Here is a 19,643-nt window from a genome sequence, read left to right on the forward strand (position 1 = left end):
ACATTTCCCCTGGCACCCAAAAGTACTCGTGACATTTTTAATGCTTAGCAGGACAGGACAATTGTCTAATTCACACACTTATCAAGAGAACATCCCTGGTCATCCCTACTGCATCAGATCTGGCAGACTCACTAAACACAATTGCTCCATTTGAAAATTATGTCTGAGTGTTGAACTGTGACCCTGGCTATCCGTAAATAAAAAACAAGAAAATTGTGTCGTCTGGTTTGCTTAATAGAAGACATTTTAAATGATTATTACTTTTACTTTTGATACTTAAGTACATATAAAAGCAAATACTTTTAGACTTTTACTCAAGTAGTATTTTACTGGGTGACTTTTACTTGAGTCATTTTATTTCAAGGTATCTTTACTTTTACTCAAGTATGAAAATTGGTTACTTTTCCCACCACTGAACGTTCCCAGATTCATGAATTTGATTTGTCTGCGTTTTTTAATTACTGGCAGCCAGTCCGTGTGCTCTGGGTCTCCCTAAACTGAAATGACAGAGGTGTTCTCCCACGCCACCAAGCGTTACAGAGCCCTTATGGTGTCTGGGTAATTGAAGGGCGGGATTCACAGCTGGATCCAGTGTGAGAAGCAAAGGCCTTTAACCTCGCTGCTGCTCGTTTAATCTCCCGCTCACTGGAAAATGGTTTAAGCAGACTGCTCTAGTGTTGCTGATTGCTCTGCTGTTGCTACTGGTGGGGTAGAGTGGCTGGGGCTCAATCACCATAAGTTCAGAGAAAGCTTACAGAGAGGATTTTATCATTATTATCATCATAAAAGTAATGAATCTGCCGTTATCATTAGCAGTTGAGCCAATGTACTGATAAGATTGGTCCTATACACAAAACCTAATAGAACCCAGGAAAAACCCAACCCACTGAAATGAGAAAATTTGCTCCAGACTGCAAACAATTGAAACCTTTATTAAGACATCTGGATGGGCTGACAGAGAAAAAAAACTATAGTTATGATAAAAACATTTGATTTTATTTCATTTACAGACAAGGAAATGTCGGAGGGCCAAGCTGCATACAGACGGACCTGTCTAAGCCCTCTCTTTACATTAGCATTTACTATAGCCTCTTCTCTACTCACATCTCAGTCCCTGATCTCAATGCAGGAGCATCCTCTACCTGTCCTACATCTCAAATGTCACCCTATATCTCATATAGTGCACTATATTTGCTCAGATAGGGCTTGGGTTAAAAGTACTACACTATAAAGGGCACTATGTAGGGCGTAGGGTGTCATTTCAGACACAATCCTGCTCTAAATCATGTAAAAACAGGGGGAGGGGAGGTGGTGGTCAAGTCTGGAGGGGGGAGTGGAGGGTGCACAGCATTGAGCCAACAGAGTTGTCTTGTTGAGCGATGTATAAGGGGGGGTGGTGTAAGAGTTGGGGGTGGGGCCTAGGACATGGTGATGGACTCCAGCATCTCCTCCACGGCCTTCACGGAGCATTTGTTCTCCTTTGTCCCGCGACCGGCCAGCTGCATGACAGAGAAGAGAAAAAAACATCAGCTCATCACATCTTTAAAAGAGACCAAAGCACAGGGCTGGCTGAGGGAGAGCCAGCCAAGCTAAAAGACTAGCGCACACAGAGTGTCACGATAACCTCATAGCCCCATATCACGCTACACCACATCAGGTCAAAACTAAACAGAGTATACCAAACATTAGGAACACCTTCCTAATATTGAGTTGCCCTCAGAACAGCCTCAACTCGTCCAGGCATGGACTCACAAGGTGTTGAAAGCGTTCCACAGGGATGCTGGCCCATGTTGACTCCAATGCTTACCACAGTTGTGTCAAGTTGGCTGGATGTCCTTTGGGTAGTGGACCCTTCTTGATACACACGGAAAACCCAGCAGCGTAGCAGTTCTTGACACAGACCGGTGAGCCTGGCACCTACTACCATACCCCGTTCATAGGCACTTAAATCTTGTCTTGCACATTTATCCTCTGAATGACACACAACACAATCCATGTCTCAATTATCTCAAGGCTTAAAAAAAACATTCTTTAACTTGTCTCCTCCCTATCATCTACATGGATTGAAGTCGATTTAACAGGTGACATCAATAAGGGATCATAGCCTTCACCTGGATTCACCTGGTCAGTCAGTCATGGAAAGAGCAGATGTTCTTAATGTTTTGTATACTCAGTGTATATAACTCCACAGCATAATGGGGCAACGTTGGAATGTCACACCAGCAGCCTGACAAACCTAGAATGCTAACTTGACAGAAACACATGAAGCACCATGATGAATACAGATTGGCCATGTGCAATTCCAGAGTGACTAACAGGGCCAAGAGAAGAGAAGCACCACCTGGAGTCAAGGATGTTCCTGGCCTGTTGCAAAAAAGCTGTGTGTCTGTGTGTGAGGAGGGGGAGAGGTGAGAGAGAGGGAGAGCCGGGACGTCTTGATGACTCATTGTCTCACGGCCCCTCGCCTGGACAGCCCCAAACAAACCCATAAAGCACTGCTACTAATCTCTGCCTCCCTCTGTGTGTGTGTGTGTGTGTGTACGTACACGGGCCAGACTGGACTTCCTCTGTGACTCACACACACAGCCCCTCAATCTCCCAATTAAACCACAATCAGCCCTGCTATTATCGGAACTCAGGAGGGGGTCCTCTCCTCTCAGCCCTGTCCCCAAACTACAGAGACTAACAGAACCTAATTTAGCCACGCTAGGCTAGGACATGTGTCCCCTGCAACAACACCCACAGGCACTTGGCATTAGTGAGTTGTGCGGTAGACTACGCCTCTGTTCTCATTATAATAACTGCTACTTGGGCACAGGGACAGCAGCGTCGAGGTAAGCTTCCTAAGACTTGAGAGCAGGGTTGGTGTGTGTGTGTGTGTGTCTTGTGTGTGAGTGTAAGGCCACATATGCTGCTGGGTGGAGAGCACACAGACAAGTCAGAGCAACACATCGGAGGACATCTTTGGCCTTTTATCAATGAAATCATTATGAAAACCACACTATAAACTGGGTGGTTCGAGCCCTGAATGCTGATTGGCTGAAAGCAGTGGTATATCAGACCGTATACCATGGGTATGACAAAACATGTATTTTTACTGCTCTAATTATGTTGGTAACCAGTTTATAAACAGCAATAAGGCACCTGGGGGGGGGGGGGGGGGGTGATATATGGCCAAGATACCACATCTAAATGCAGGTAATAAACCCTACAGGAAACCCCTACAGTATAGGCTATAAAAGAATGCGTGCGGTTTCGTACTTGCTGCCCATACGAGACCTATGATTCAACAAAGACATTCTCCAGATGCACCCTGTGCGTCCAGAGTGCGCTCTGTGTCGAGGTAGCACATTTTAGAAGCAGGCTGAATTAACTGAGGAAAATGATAACACTCGGAATTAACGAGTGGCCTGTTCCGCAATTCACAATAATGTCATTCATTGCCGATCAAAGACAGTTACTCCATCATTACTAAATATCGGTTACATTTTCTTAAAATTCTTTACATAATGGCGCAGCCAACCCAAACAGGTGGCGCAGTGCCCCTCTTGTTTGGGGAGAACCCTGGCATAGTGACCATATCTTGGTTAATATCCTGAGACTCTATTTGTTACGTTCCCAAAAAAATGTCACTCAAACAGAAGGGGGAACTAACAAAGAGTCACTGACAACAACTAAAACGAAACAGGTGGAGTTTTAGGAGGGGTTCTAAAAACACTCATTGGGGTGTCCACTGAAAGTTGCATAGCAACAACAACTGGGACCTAAAAGACACCCACCATGAGCTCCCCACTAAATTTGCCCACTAAGAGGCAAACAAAATAATAACCCACACCAAACTTAAAGACAGGAAGCAAACCAAAAAGGTGGCGCAAAACGAAAATCTGGGAATTCAGGTAGAGGATTGTTTGCGTCAAAATCAAAATAGGGGAGAGCCAACTAAAGGTGTTAAACGTCCGCATCTATCAAGACAACTGGAGCACTGGGCCAGCACATGTGAAACACCTTCCAACTAACGAGATGGCAACCAGCACAGGTGTAACACATAATGACTAACGAGGTGACGGCAATCGATGCGCCCTGCGTGCGAACGAGCTATACGTGCTAAAGCTCAACCTCATAACATAAATGGAAAAACCAAAACCTGTAACACCTTCCCCCTTCAGACTACAAATATATCCTATAGTTGCTCACCACCAACAGAAAACAACTTCCATTGCACAACATAACCAACATAAACCCATCACTACTAAAAATGAGTCGCCTTTTCCAATATAAACATGGCGTCTACTGGCTGTCAACAATTAAATACAAGACAAAACAGCCACCTCAATTTTTTTTCTAAATTTGCCAAACACACATAAGTTTTCGAAAAACTCACATATGCTTCTATAACTCTCATCCCCTTCGAACGAGCGCAACCAAAACAAAACTGGTCTCCAAAACGGAAAAATGTGCAGTCAAAATCATTTGTGAGCCAGGGCTACACACGGGCTAAATACAAAACGTATTGACTGCCCATTCTTGAAAGACAAATCAGCAACCAAGTTGTCCTTACCACGGACGTTTCAAAGGGAAACTCCTGTAATATACATACCAACTTTCCTCTCTTGATTTTCTTTAGTGGAATGGAAAAGAGTGGCAGCACACATGATCAAATCAAAATGGATTTGTCACATGCGCCGAATACAACAGTGAAATGCTTACTTACAAGCCCTTAACCATCTATTTCTTGAACTGCATTGTTGGTTAAGAGAAACTGGTTACCACTCTTTGCTTGGGGCAAAAGACCACCAGAACCCTGCTGAAAGGTTAGTCAAAAGCAAGAATAGGTTGCAAAGATGCAACCGGTACAGCTTGGTTCGGTTTACCCGTCCGCTGGAAAACGCGACAGGATTTACAGTAAGACAAAACATCCTGTTTCAGACCAGAAGTTGTTAAACAAAATACGGTCACACGTCTTGTTGACCCCAAAATGGCCTGCCATACTACCATCATGAGCAGAGGGCAAAGGGCTGCCTTAATTGAAGTTCACGTCGACTCAAGGGGACATTTGTTGTTGTTTGGCAAGGATAGGTGATTTGAAAACGGCATAATCTGCTCTTTCTGATACTATATAGACATCAAACATCTTACCTGACAGTGACTCTGTATGAGAATTTGATACGTCATTTTTTGGCACTCACTTTCATTTCCCTGCCTCTGTGTCAATTCCAAGCTGCGCTGTTCATCAGATTCTTCATATACAATTAACAATTGATACTATTGTCACACATCAGACTATTATCAATGTAATATTGTCTTTAGGGTAACTATTGTATGTGAAATTAGTTAGGATATATACTGAACAAAAATAGACGCAACATGCAACAATTACAATGATTTTACTGAGTTACAGTTCCTATAAGGAAATCAGGCAATTGAAATAAATTCATTAGGCCCTGATCTATGGATTTCACATGACCAACCCACTTGGGAGCAAGCCCCCCCCCCCCCGGGGACCCAGGTTAAGCCAATCAGAATTTGTTTTTCTGAACAAAAGGGCTTTATTACAGACAGAAATACTCCTCAGTTTCATCAGCTGTCTGGGGGGCTGGTCTCAAACGATCCTGCAGGTAAAGAAGCCAGATGTGGAGGTCCTGGGCTGGCAAGGTTACACGTGTTCTGCGGTTTTGAGGCCGGTTGGACGGACTGCCTAATTCTCTTAAACGATGTTGGAGGCGGCTTATGGTAGAGAAATTAACATTAAATTCTCTGGCAACAGCTTTGGTGGACATTCCTACAGTCAGCATGACAATTGCACACTCCCTCAAAACTTCCGACGTCTGTGGCATTGTTGTGTGACAAACCTGCCCATTTTAGAGTGGCCTTTCATTCGCCCCAGCACAAGGTACATCTGTGTAATGATCGTGCTGTTTAATCAGCTTCTTGATATGCAACATCTGTCAGGTGGATGGATTATCTTGGCAAAGGAGAAATGCTCATTAACAGGGATGTAAAATAAACTTGTGCACAACATTTGAGAGAAATAAGCTTTCTGGGATCTTTTATTTCAGCTTATGAAACCAACATTTTACGTTGCGTTTAAATGTTTGTTCAGTATAGTTTCGATGGGCCATTAGCTGTTCACTCTGACTGCCAGTGAATGACTGGCGGTGAATGACGGGCAGGCTGGGAAAAAATGACATGTCCTCTTAAAACACAAATTCTGTTTGTGATATTAAGATTCTAACAACGACAGAGTAATTAAAAATGTTAATTTGTTTTGAGTCAATATGACGCTATCAGGACTTCTCTCCTCTGGGTCCTTTACATGTCAAAGCCGGACCCTTTCTTTCAGTTTTAAAATGTTTAATGGCCTTGCCCCAGTCGCTTTGACCCCATTGTGACGTTTGCTCCCACAACACTACTCACCTGCCGCCTTTCCTCACACTGAGGTATGACAATCACCAGGGACAGCGGGTCATAAAAGCGGGAGGGTTGACACGAGTAGCCCTTTAAAGCCCCCATCAATCAGTCAGCACAAGCAGCCAGGCCAGCCCTGCGGAGGCCCACAATGTTCCACAGCGGCTCCCTTTCAAATAGCCCAGTGCCCATTTAAAAAGGAGGAGAAAAAACCCCTTAGAGTTAGAGTTAAGAGTCAAGTCAACCTTGCGCCTTGTCATTTTTCCTCTCACACACAGGGTGGGGTCCCGCTACTCTGCTGCCCCTGCCATTACCAGCCAACTTAAAACAAACACAGCCCGACAGGTTGCTAGCCGGGCCCACCGGGAGCCTCTTCCTGTTCCCTGGCTGATAAGGGTGTGGCTCTGGCTCTGTCTGAGAGTGGAGACCAAACACACACATGGTATTTTCCCTTGTGCATTTACTCAAAAAACAAATAAAAATACTTTAAATGTTAATACATTTTCCACACCCACGATGTTGAGCTTAACATTGTAAAGTGTGCCTGACTGATTGATTGACAACACTTAGTGTAAAAAACCAACACAGTTAAGTGTTCTTGATTAATCAACACCCAAAGTGTTAGATACTAGTGATGCACCGATGACGATATCCACTATTTTCCTTGCCAAAAGAAAAACGATACCGATACCCGATATTTAAAATTATAGTGGCCTTTTAAGCATTCTAGTACAGTTAAATAGTTAACATACACACATGGACGCAGCGGTCTAAAGCACTGCATCTCAGTGCAAGAGGCGTCACTACAGTCACTATCCGGCCGTGATCGGGGGTTCCAAAGGGCGGTGCACAATCATTGTAAATAAGAATTTGTTCTTAACTGATTTGCCAAGTTAAATAAAGATTAAAACACACACTGACCAAAAAGTTATTTTGTTGGCATTTACATATGTTCCCATTACCTGTAAAACATAATCAAAACCTATTTCTTCACTTACTAGCTGTGCTGTTTCGTTGTTCATTTGTTCAGCCTTTTCATTCTCAACCAGGATTTCTATGGAAAGTCGTTTGGGTCTTTGCGTGTCAAAAAATATACTATCAAACACTATTTGACGTGTCAAATAAGCTTGTTGACCAATCAGGACCTGAATAAGTCAGATAATTTAACGAGTTCATACATTTTTTTTACATAGTTATTACACATTGATTACACCTACAATGCTGGTCATAAAAAAAAGCTAGCTAGATCATGGATGCAGACAATGATCTTCCCCCAAAACATAGCAAAACCACAATCTGTTTCAGTAGCTAGGTAATCATACAGTGGGGGGAAAAAAGTATTTGATCCCCTGCTGATTTTGTACGTTTGCCCACTGACAAAGAAAGGATCAGTCTATAATTTTAATGGTAGGTTTATTTGAACAGTGAGAGACAGAATAACAACAAAAATATCCAGAAAAACACATGTCAAAAATGTTATTTCCCTCATTAAAATGCAAATCAATAAGTATTTGACCAACTCTCAATCAGAAAGATTTCTGGCTCCCAGGTGTATTTTATACAGGTAACGAGCTGAGATTAGGAGCACACTCAAAGGGAGTGCTCCTAACCACAGCTTGTTACCTGTAAAAAAGACACCTGTCCACAGAAGCAATCAATCAATCAGATTCCAAACTCTCCACCATGGCCAAGACCAAAGAGCTCTCCAAGGATGTCAGGGACAAGATTGTAGACCTACACAAGGCTAGAATGGGCAACAAGACCATCGCCAAGCAGCTTGGTGAGAAGGTGACAACATTTGGTGCGATTATTCGCAAATGGAAGAAACACAAAAGAACTGTCAATATCTCTCGGCCTGGGGCTCCATGCAAGATCTCACCTCGTGGAGTTGCAATGATCATGAGAACGGTGAGGAATCAGCCCAGAACTACATGGAAGGAGCTTGTCAATGATCAAGGCAGTTAGGACCATAGTCACCAAGAAAACAATTGGTAACACACTACGCCGTGAAGGACTGAAATCCTGCAGCGCCCGCAAGGTCCCCCTGCTAAAGAATACATTTACATGCCCGTCTGAAGTTTGCCAATGAACATCTGAATGACTCAGAGGACAACTGGTGAAAGTGTTGTGGTCAGATGAGACCAAAATGGAGCTCTTTGGCATCAATTCAACTCGCTGTGTTTGGAGGAGGAGGAATGCTGCCTATGACCCCAAGAACACCATCTCCACTGTCAAACATGTAGGTGGAAACATTATGCTTTGAGGGTGTTTTTCTGCTAAGGGGACAGGACAACTTCACCGCATCAAAGGGACGATGGACGGGGCCATGTACCGTCAGATCTTGGGTGAGAACCTCCTTCCCTCAGCCAGAGCATTGAAAATAGGTCGTGGATGGGTATTCCAGCATGACAATGACCCAAAACACACGGCCAAGGCAACAAAGGAGTGGCTCAAGAAGAAGCACATTAAGGTCCTGGAGTGGCCTAGCCAGTCTCCAGACCTTAATCCCATAGAAAATCTGTGGAGGGAGCTGAAGGTTCGAGTTGCCAAATGTCAGCCTCGAAACCTTAATGACTTGGAGAAGATCTGCAAAGAGGAGTGGGACAAAATCCCTCCTGAGATGTGTGCAAACCTGGTGGCCAACTACAAGAAACGTCTGACCTCTGTGATTGCCAACAAGGGTTTTGCCACCAAGTACTAAGTCATGTTTTGCAGAGGGGTCAAATACTTATTTCCCTCATTAAAATGCAAATCATTTTATAACATTTTTGACATGCGTTTTTCTGGATTTTTTGTTGTTATTCTGTCTCTCACTGTTCAAATAAACCTACCATTAAAATTATAGATTGATCATTTCTTTGTAAGTGGGCAAATGTACAAAATCAGCAGGGGATCAAATACTTTTTCCCCCCACTGTATAGCTAAGTGTCATCTAAAATAACCCGGGTATCCTGGAAGAATATCGACCTCGTCCCGTCAGTAGAGGATGCCTCGTTATTTTTGTAAAATGCCTTCCTCACCATCTTAAATAAGCATGCCCCATTCAAGAAATGTAGAACCAGGGACAGATATAGCCCTTGGTTCTCTCCAGACCTGACTGCCCTTAACCAACACAAAAACATCCTGTGGCGTTCTGCATTAGCATCGAACAGCCCCCGTGAAATGCAACTTTTTAGGGAAGTTAGAAACCAATATACACAGGCAGTTAGAAAAGCCAAGGCTAGCTTTTTCAAGCAGAAATTAGCTTCCTGCAATACAAACTCAAAAAAGTTCTGGGACATTGTAAAGTCCATGGAGAATAAGAGCACCTCCTCCCAGCTGCCCACTGCACTGAGGATAGGAAACTGTCACTACCGGTAAATCTACTATAATCGAGAATTTTAATAAGCATTTTACTACGGCTGGCCACACTTTCCACCTGGCCACCCCTACCCCGGTCAACAGCACTGCACCCCCCACAGCAACTCGCCCAAGCCTTCCCCATTTCTCCTTCTCCCAAATCCAGTCAGCTGATGTTCTGAAAGAGCTGCAAAATCTGGACCCCCACACATCAGCCGGGCTAGACAATCTGGACCCTTTCTTTCTAAAATGATCTGCCGAAATTGTTGCAACCCCTATTACTAGCCTGTTCAACCTCTCTTTCGTGTCGTCTGAGATTCCCAAAGATTGGAAAGCAGCTGCGGTCATCCCCCTCTTCAAAGGGGGGGATACTCTTGACCCAAACTGCTACAGACCTATATCTATCCTACCCTGCCTTTCTAAGGTATTCGAAAGCCAAGTTAACAAACAGATCACCGACCATTTCGAATCCCACCGTACCTTCGCCGCTATGCAATCTGGTTTCAGAGCAGGTCATGGGTGCACCTCAGCCACGCTCAAGGTCCTAAACGATATCTTAACCGCCATCGATAAGAAACAGTACTGTGCTGCCGTATTCATTGACCTGGCCAAGGCTTTCGACTCTGTCAATCACCACATCCTCATCGGCAGACTCAACTGCCTCGGTTTCTCAAATAATTGCCTCGACTGGTTCACCAACTACTTCTCCAACAGAGTCCAGTGTGTCAAATCTGAGGGCCTGTTGTCCGGGCCTCTGGCAGTCCCTATGGGGGTGCCACAGGGTTCAATTCTTGGGCCGACTCTCTTCTCTGTATATATCATTGATGTCGCTCTTGCATCACTACTCTGGACAGTTCTGACTTAGAATATGTCGACAACTACAAATACCTAGGTGTCTGGTTAGACTGTAAACTCTCCTTCCAGACTCACATAAAATATCTCCAATCCAAAGTTAAATCTAGAATTGGCTTCCGATTTCGCAACAAAGCATCCTTCACTCATGCTGCCAAACATACCCTTATAAAACTGACCATCTTACCGATCCTCGTCTTTGGCGATGTCATTTACAAAATAGCCTCCAACACCCTACTCAACAAATTGGATGCAGTCTATCACAGTGCCATCCGTTTTGTCACCAAAGCCCCATATACTATCCACTGCGACCTGTATGCTCTCGTTGGCTGGCAATCGCTTCATACTCGTCGCCAAACCCACTGGCTCCAGGTCATCTACAAGACCCTGCTAGGTAAAGTACCGCCTTATCTCTGCTCGCTGGTCACCATAGCTGCACCCACCCGTAGCACGCGTTCTAGCAGGTAAATCTCACTTGTCACCCCCAAAGCCAATTCCTCCTTTGGCCGCCTCTCCTTCCAGTTCTCTGCTGCCAATGACTGGAACGAACTACAAAAATCTCTAAAACTGGAAACACTTATCTCCCTCACTAGCTTTAAGCACCAGCTGTCAGAGCAGCTCACAGATCACTGCACCTGTACATAGCCCATCTATAAATAGCCCAAACAACTCCCTCTTCCCCTACTGTATTTATTTATTTTGCACCCCCAGTATTTCTACTTTGCACACTCATCTACTGTCAAATCTACCATTCCAGTGTTTTAATTGCTATATTGTATTTACTTCGCCACCATGGCCTATAGACTTATTTTTCTACTGTATTATTGACTGTATGTTTGTTTTACTCCATGTGTAACTCTGTGTTGTTATATGTGTCGAACTGCTTTGCTTCATCTTAGCCAGGTCGCAGTTGTAAATGAGAACTTGTTCTCAACTTGCCTACCTGGTTAAATAAAGGTGAACATTTTTTGTTAAAATAAGACAGTTCTTATTTGATTAATGGTGGTCGGACCCATCTCTGTGAAGCTAGCCAGAATAGTGGACTTTGCAGATAGCCTTCAAAATAAAAGTACAGCATAATTCTACTATTTGTATTCATTTGCATCACTGTCAATGACATACTTTTATACTGAAGGCAAACCGCACATTCCACTATTGTGCCTAATCCTGTTGCTAGCTTCACAACACATAACCCGGTCTGGTCGAGCCTCACTAGCAAGATTAAGCTAGCTGGCTGCTTATAACGTTAGCTTTGGACAACAGAGTTAAGTAGCTGGCTAGCTATTTATTTTCATGAACTTAAGTTCAATTTCAATAGCCGATCAACAAGTGGCAACCTAGCTAATACTTACTCACAAGGATTCATAAATCATTGCTAAGAATAATGAAAATGACTGCAGTTTTTACTGGTCATTGTTTTCAGGCTGGTTGTATTGGTGCTAGCTAGGTACCAAGCTAAAGCTAGCTACCCCAGAAGTTGTGGTCGAACAAATTATAATTTATTACCAACGCGGTATTGTAAACACATTGTTCGTGGCCGGTGTTTTGTTTGCTGACTTTTTTTGTACAGCTTTGACAGTGCTACTCTATTTTTTTTTGACACGCAAAGACCCAAACGGCGTTCCATAGTATGTATGTTGTGAAGCTAATAGCAGTGACGCTATTACTGTCTAACTCCGGTAGGGCAACATCGGAAAAATAGCGCCTACTTGGTAGTGTGTACCGGTGCTCGACCAGTCGGCGAAAGCCAACATCACCCACAATATGGCATCATTACGTCATGTACCTTCGTTATATAGGTATGCACATCAGCTTTGACATCGGTTTTGTACATCGGGCATTAAACTAGACATCCGATATGTTCACAGATATATCATGCATCCCTGTTAGATACCCAACAGCCCTACTACAACTAACAGAGCCATTCCGTGCCTCTGTGGTGGAATCCCTCCCAGCACTCCAGGAGGGAAAGACGGCGCTGAGTGTGTAAAGACTTGGGCTTTAGTGGCTCAGCGTGGTCCCACTCTCCCGACAGAGTCCGCACATGCAGAGCAAGGAACTGCTTATTGCATGTTTAACTGTAAATGCCTAAATAAGCAATGTATATCACCCCTTATGGCAGCAGAGGGTTATATTAAATACACATTTGTGCCAAAGGTGCCATGGCAACAGCCTAAACCGGTTTAGTCATGCCATCTGAGCTGTGTTTCACTTTTTCCGCTCTTTCCCCACGTATCCCCCTCGCTCTTTCCCGACCCTTTTCTCAGAAAGGTAGACCCGTCATACCTCCCCGTCCCACCACTAGACATCTTTGTTCCACTCAAATCTTACATGATTTAACTGTGTGTGTGTGGGGGGGGGGGGGATTGATAGCCCAGCAGCACACATAAAGGCACAGTAAAAAAAATAAAAAAATCAGAGCGGGCCTTGTGGTCTTAAGTCAACACATTAGCTGAAATCTACCCGAACAGTAAGACACTGAATTGAGGTGGACCGTCTGGACCCCCCCCCCCGCTGGTCAAAACCATTCCCAGTACAGCCGTGGCCTCAGAGGGTAAGTAGGGTGGTTCGCATAGACCAGGGGGAGGATACAGTAAGAACTCAAGAGAATGCAAGGGATTAAGTTATTGCATAGCATGGGTAGGTAAACCTGGTCCTGAAGTGCCACTGCAGGATTTCGTCCCAAACAGTCATGCACCACTAGGGCTGTGGTGGTCATGACATTTTGGCAGCTGGTTATTGTCAAGACTGCCGGTCTCAAGGTAAATTACTGTTAATTAACATAAACATGTTAGGCATCTCCAGGCCTCCACGCATACAAGCCGCTGATGCGGGCCTTTGGAACATCTACATTCTACAAAAAGTCAAATCAATCCATTTTATATACCCCAACACAATAAATCCATTATTTATTTTTGGCAGGTCTAAAGAAACATTATGATATGAAGAAAATGTATTTCAGAAGAACCAAATATGAGTCGGCCTACTGTATGTTATCTGGCTGTATGATGTTATGATTTTATTGTAAGTATAATATAATTGAACTAAAATAGAAAGGACAGTGCGCATATGAAGTGGCTATGTTGGGCGTAAAAGTGATAATTGAAACAGGTCCTATACTCTATATTTAGAGTTAGTTGTGAATGATTCAAACCTTAGAATGTCTTAGAAATCAAAACATATATGGGCTGCATGATGAAACTACAGGCTATTGACTATTTTTTTTTAATTGCTAAAAAACTTTGCCATTCCTTGCCGCACACCCTGTTCTCTCATCAAGTGATCATATATCACCCATCAGACTATTCTCAATTAAATCTTCACTAATATGTCAAATTGGTTTTGACTTAGAATGGCCCATTATCAAATGGGTAGTGGAAGGGGGAAAAAAGACAAGTCATCCGTATGCACTTGGATAGCGAATGGAGGCCGCGTTCCCGCAGTTAAATCATGCCGGGAAGGCTACTCCAGTTTAATAGTGGAGCAGCTGAGCAATGCGCCTAAATATAGTAGCAGCTGGGATCCTCCTCTTTTTAGTGGCAACCCATCAAAACTCTGCTTTCACACGGGATTGCATATAGAAATGTCTGGACTTATTTAAGAACATGCATCAACCATTGTTTGAGGAACATACAGCCTCTCGCTGCGTGACAGGTAATACTCCGCCCAAACCCTGTATGCCATGGGCTCTCCAACTTGTGTTCCTGCAGTTACTCAGTGTTCATTTGGGAAACCAAGTGAAATCTGTTCGGGAACATCGATAGTAACATGTTTTCACAACAAAACATTTAATTAAACTGTTGACAGCTCCCCATCTCTGCTCGCTCGAGAAAGGAATGAAGGAGAGAGGAGGACATGGAAATACAGTGGTGAGATTCTGTAGCTAAAAAGGTAATGTACCAGCCAATTGATTATGAAAATAGAAAACAATTCCCTATTACTAGGCTATTCCAAATCAAATTCACGATGGCACAATCATTATTTTAATTCCTGTTTCTTTTTCGGGCATGGGCTCATACATAGGCAAATGTTTATGCATAAGCTGTAATATATGTATGGGTGTCCTACATGCGACCTCTTAACGCTTTGAATTAATCATCACCTTAGAAAGCGCTGTCCATTTCGTTGTGTTTGGCTTTGAAACAACATCCACAACGACCATGTTTTACACTCAGTTTCAACCTGTTGTTAAACTTCTTTCTTCAAACTGATCATCACAGAGAGGTGACTTTTTTTCCCCCTAACAGTGAGTTTTAAAAGCATGATTGTTTTGATGAATATGGTCTCCGCAACAGCCCTAGGCACCACACCCAATTCTGCAAATAACCTCACCAACAGTGATTGGCTAGATTAATGACACCTGGTCTAAAGCAGTGGCAGTACAGAACCAAGGCTGACTACCCTTGTTGTATAGGAACAGTTAAGTTGAAAAGGCAAGTGGGAAAGGTCCCATGTGGCTCAGTCGGTACAGCATGGCGCTTGCAACACCAGGGTTGTGGGTTCTATTACCACGGGGGACCAGTACGGAAAAAAAGTAGGAACATGTATGCACTTTACTGTAAATCGCTCTGAATAAGAGCTAAATGACTAAAATGTAAATAGTGTAGCTTTCATTATTAAAAATAGACGACACCTGGCGTAACTCACCTGATAGGCTCGGTTGATTTGATTGGTGGCCCAAGTAGCATACTTCACATTGGCCTTTTTCACCGTGGCGTTCACTTTGGGGCTGGCAGCAATGTGGCTTGCCGACTACACAGGGGAAGAAGAAGGGAGGGGAAGAAGAAGGGAGTGGAAAGCAAGGGAGAGAGGAAAGAGGAGAGGAAAGAAAGGTGTCGTCATATCAAAAATCGCAATAAAAGCATAATTGAGATGAATGTGCAACCAATTCCACCGTGGGCAGGACGAGAAAAAAATTGGCCCGACGACACGAAAAAAAAAACGTTAACAGGAGAGGAAAAAGTGAGTGCTTTATTTAATTCCCCAGCCCCCAAGGGCAATGTCACCTAATGGGCCCTAATTTCTCCAACACCATAGATAGTCGGTGATGACAGGGCCCGGCATGTCTTCAGTATGTCTTCAGAACCCGCGGTGCTGTGGCGAGCGAAGCGCGATGTGAATCATGCTCTCTGCCCGCCCCCAGCTCCCCTCAGAACCACAAAACCCATGTCTTTCCCATGCTACTGCCATCGTCTCCGAAGTGCAAACCCCACTAGGCTTGAACGGGCAGCACTCCAAAGGCGTCCCCATGGACATGCTGAAACTTTAACTACACCTCAATCAACCTTGCCGCCCCCCCCCCCCCATTTTTTTTTTTTTTAACACACTTTTGCTTCTGGATTTCTTCTTCATAACCTCCGGCTTATTTCAGCTCTGACAGACTACCCCAGAATGATGTCGTCCTCTGTGAGAAGATGCCGCTAGTGCGGTGACACAGCACTGGCTAACACTAACCTCACAGTGGTCACGGCTACCAACGACTCAGCTGTACCAGGTGCTCTGAACGACTAAGCTGAACCAATCAAATAGCTCTTCGGTGAGGAGCTGCCCTTTGGTGGTGTTCACGAAGCTTCACTGTCGCCCAGAATCAGATGAAATGGTCAGAAAGTCATTGCCTTGGCACAATCCCATGTCAGGAACTAACTCGCACTTGTCAAGGATTTCAACTCTGGACCTTGTGGACACTAACTTTTTTATGATCAAATTTAAACCTGAAACCAGCATTAGGCCAAAATACAAGTGGCAGTGGATGATTTGACAGAGGAACATAAAGTCCTCTATGTAACTGTGTATGCCTTTCCTTCGCACTTCAGTAGTTGGTATTCAGACTTACCTTATGCAGGTGCGTAATGGGCTTTGCAGGCGTGGTTCCCTTGCGCGCGCTGAATAAATTCAATTCAAACCACTGAAAACCCTCCCACTTGCTGGCCAACAGATTTTCTCGTGGAGTTCTCAGTACATTTATCTAAAGCCATCCCTTTTAATTTTGTGTACCTTTAATCTGAATTGTCTCGACAGGCTCACTAAAATAGATGGAGAGAACGGTTCAGGATATTAGGGATCAATTAAAGTAAGCCTTGTAGGCCTAAATACATGCATATTTGTCTCATTTCCAACACCAATTGCTAGATTAAAAAAATATTCTGATCTTGTATATTATTTATGGTTAGGAATGTATTTATGAATAATTTTAAAGAACACCACACACAAACTATATTGGTGAATCAAAAATACAGTGGTTCGATTTATCCTGAAAGCGGACATATTCAAATTGTTCAATCCATAAAATACCGCAAGGTGAGAAAAGTGTACAGTAGGGGTTGAACAGTAGTCATTAAGTCCACCCTAATAATCCACACTAATCATGGAACTGTAATGAGAACAGTCCAGTCGTTGCAAACCGTGCGCCAGGCCCCAGGTTTAAACTGCTACGTATGATTCCATAATGATTCAAATAGGCTACATGTCCCAAATGATTGCGCAACTTGTAATACGTTAGTTAGCCCAGTATGATCCACTATTTCTAGCGATCCTCAGGAACAACCACACAAATGTGACAGAGGAAAGAAAGCTAAACTAACTCTGTAATGGAATAATGCAAAATCTAAGGAAAGGAACACTAGTGACAGTTCTAAATGTGGGTATAACTGACAGTGGCATGGTGAAATAGATCTAAAACAATTGTCATTTATATTTCCAATCCCCTTATCCGAATGGCTTACTCATCTACCTAGCTCTTACCAATGTGTCGAGAGAAAAGTGCATACAAAGATAATTACGTTCCATTTACGTGCGCTTAACTCGGGTCGGAATTACCCCATAGGTGAACTGGAATAACATTGGAGGTTAAGGGATCTGAAGGTCTTGAATTGATGCTGCTTTTTAAGCATGTTCTGCGGCTAGCTAGCACCTTGAAGACCTTTTTAGACTTACCTCTTTCTCCATTTACCCTGAAAGTAGTGGAGGCAGTCATTTACAGTTTGAATTTGTTTAAATAACATTAGCTAATTTTAACCCCATTGACTACTTTAAGAAAAATGAAAGGGTAGTCTATAAAAGTGAAGCTATCCCTTCAAAGACCATGAACAGATCCAGTGGTTGTGCCCCTTTCCGGGTATGAGATGTTTTACCTGCTCGAACCCCTGTTGCAATAGAGAGAAAACACTGGAAGGCCTGTGTCGCTGCTCCTCTCTGCTCTGGCCATCCACCCGCCCTTATTCCTGCACTCTCCGTTTGTGTTCTTATGTCAGGACTCACTTACATATGATGCATTGGTGCTAACGGACAACTTCCTGTTTAAATAAATATGGAGATGAAAGGGGGGCATTTGGCGCAGATGAAATTAAAACGTTAACCTGGGCTGGGAGCTGCCGGGACTGACAGAGCGCGGGAGGGAGGCAGTCGCCCTCTCTTTCCTTTTTTCGTACTACCACTGCTCTATTTATTTATTTTAGTCATTTTGGTCATAAACATGAAAAAAGTCCCGTACCAAAGCTTAGAGGGGTAATATTACCAAAATAGAGAGCTTGAAGGGGCAGACTTTTCCAAGCCGAGGGGGTTTACCCACAGGTCAGGTCAATGCTGACTCAATCTGAAAGCTGGGCTCTGTGGTCGCTACACAAAGGCAGTAGCAGGCCTGTACATTTTGACAAACCACAGGAGAAAAAGGATGAGTTGTTGCTCTTTCACCCCCTCCCTCGCTCCTCTATCATGCGACGGTTAGATGTTCGAACTCACCATATACAGACCGAACAAGGCCCTCATGTTTCTGTTGTTCAGCTTCAGAGCCTGGGCAAAATACTTTCTGGACAGCTCCAGGTTTTCCAGCCCACCTTGGGTGTACTTCACCTGTGAGACAAGGCATTAAAATACGGGTATGAGGCGTGCCGACCGGGGGGCTTACGTAATGTCTACATGGCATCTGAATAAGCACGACATGACAAGCCGTGTAAACATTTTTGACATTCATGAGCGTGTATTCCCACTGACGTTAATAAGTGCAGCGGCCGGCTCCTCCATGTGAGAGAGAGCATTCACGTAGAGGGCTGGGAGAAAACATTATTCCATAGTTAGGCCGCTTGATGATGGACATGCAGAGTCATACCTACCTCAGCGTACTGCTCACAGTACAAGTGATTGTGAGGGTTGGTCATCATCAGTTCCTCCAGACAGAAAGCTGCTTTTCCATAGCTGTGGAAACAAGGGAACAATGAATAGATAGATTGATGACCACTAGCGATGGACATTTAAATCTTTCAGCTTTAAAATAGTAAGGGGGGAAATGTGCTCTATTTCATCTGTGACGTAGTCTACCCATTCCAATCCGAGTGTAAATTTGTCCGGCAGAGAAGTTCTACTGCTGTCTTGGTTTACTGTACATTTTGGCAAGTTTGAGTCGAGGAAGATGCATCCAACAAACTAAGTTTATTTGCAGACTAAGGGGATCTGGTGGCCTATGTGATTATGTCTATATTGGCGAAACTCTTCAGTTTTGGAAAGTGGAACATTGAAAAGGAGAGGAGCGGGGGTCTCCAGACACACAGGATCAATCTGTCTGTCTGGCGATGTGTTTTTCACTCTGGTAATGTCTAGTTAAATACCTTCCTGTGGTCAGCGCTACAGTAGAAACTGGCACACTGTGCCCTACTCAGATGAGATCACTTCTCAGCAGACTGCTGAGCTGTTGACCTCACGCTAATCTACAACCATTACACATCTAATACACAGTTTCTCCTTCAGGGGACCCGTCCAAGGGAATGCAAGTTTATCTCTCCAGCAAACACTCAGACGCACACAGTCAGAATTACACAGTCCACACACACAATTTCCCACGCCTTGACAGACTACATGAACCCAGAACACTAAAACAGGGCTATTAAACCAAATCGGACAAAACAAAACCCAGCACTCAAGTCTAGTGTAGGGAGAGACTGTACGTGATCCAGCATACGCTGTATCAGTGCTTGGAAATGTGCAGATAAACCAAAAATTGTGCTTGTGGTGGTGGGATCATAAATGACGCAAGATAAGGATGCAAATTTGTAGCC

General features: G+C 43.8%; 1 protein-coding gene across 1 annotated transcript in view; it reads right to left on the reverse strand.

The window, feature by feature from the left end:
- Nucleotides 1-912: 912 nt before the first annotated feature.
- Nucleotides 913-19,643, reverse strand: part of LOC115175998 (ER membrane protein complex subunit 2) — a 60,752-nt gene continuing 42,021 nt past the window's right edge. The window contains exons 8-11 of the mRNA XM_029735709.1: nt 18,705-18,786; nt 18,334-18,444; nt 15,244-15,348; nt 913-1,499 (exon numbers count right to left, since the gene is read on the reverse strand). Of these exons, the coding sequence (XP_029591569.1) occupies nt 1,419-1,499; nt 15,244-15,348; nt 18,334-18,444; nt 18,705-18,786 (379 nt within the window). The 3' untranslated portion in view covers nt 913-1,418. The remainder of the gene's footprint in view (nt 1,500-15,243; nt 15,349-18,333; nt 18,445-18,704; nt 18,787-19,643) is intronic.

The sequence above is a fragment of the Salmo trutta genome, chromosome 3, assembly GCF_901001165.1.
Source record: "Salmo trutta chromosome 3, fSalTru1.1, whole genome shotgun sequence".
NCBI classification, from domain to species: Eukaryota; Metazoa; Chordata; class Actinopteri; order Salmoniformes; family Salmonidae; genus Salmo; species Salmo trutta.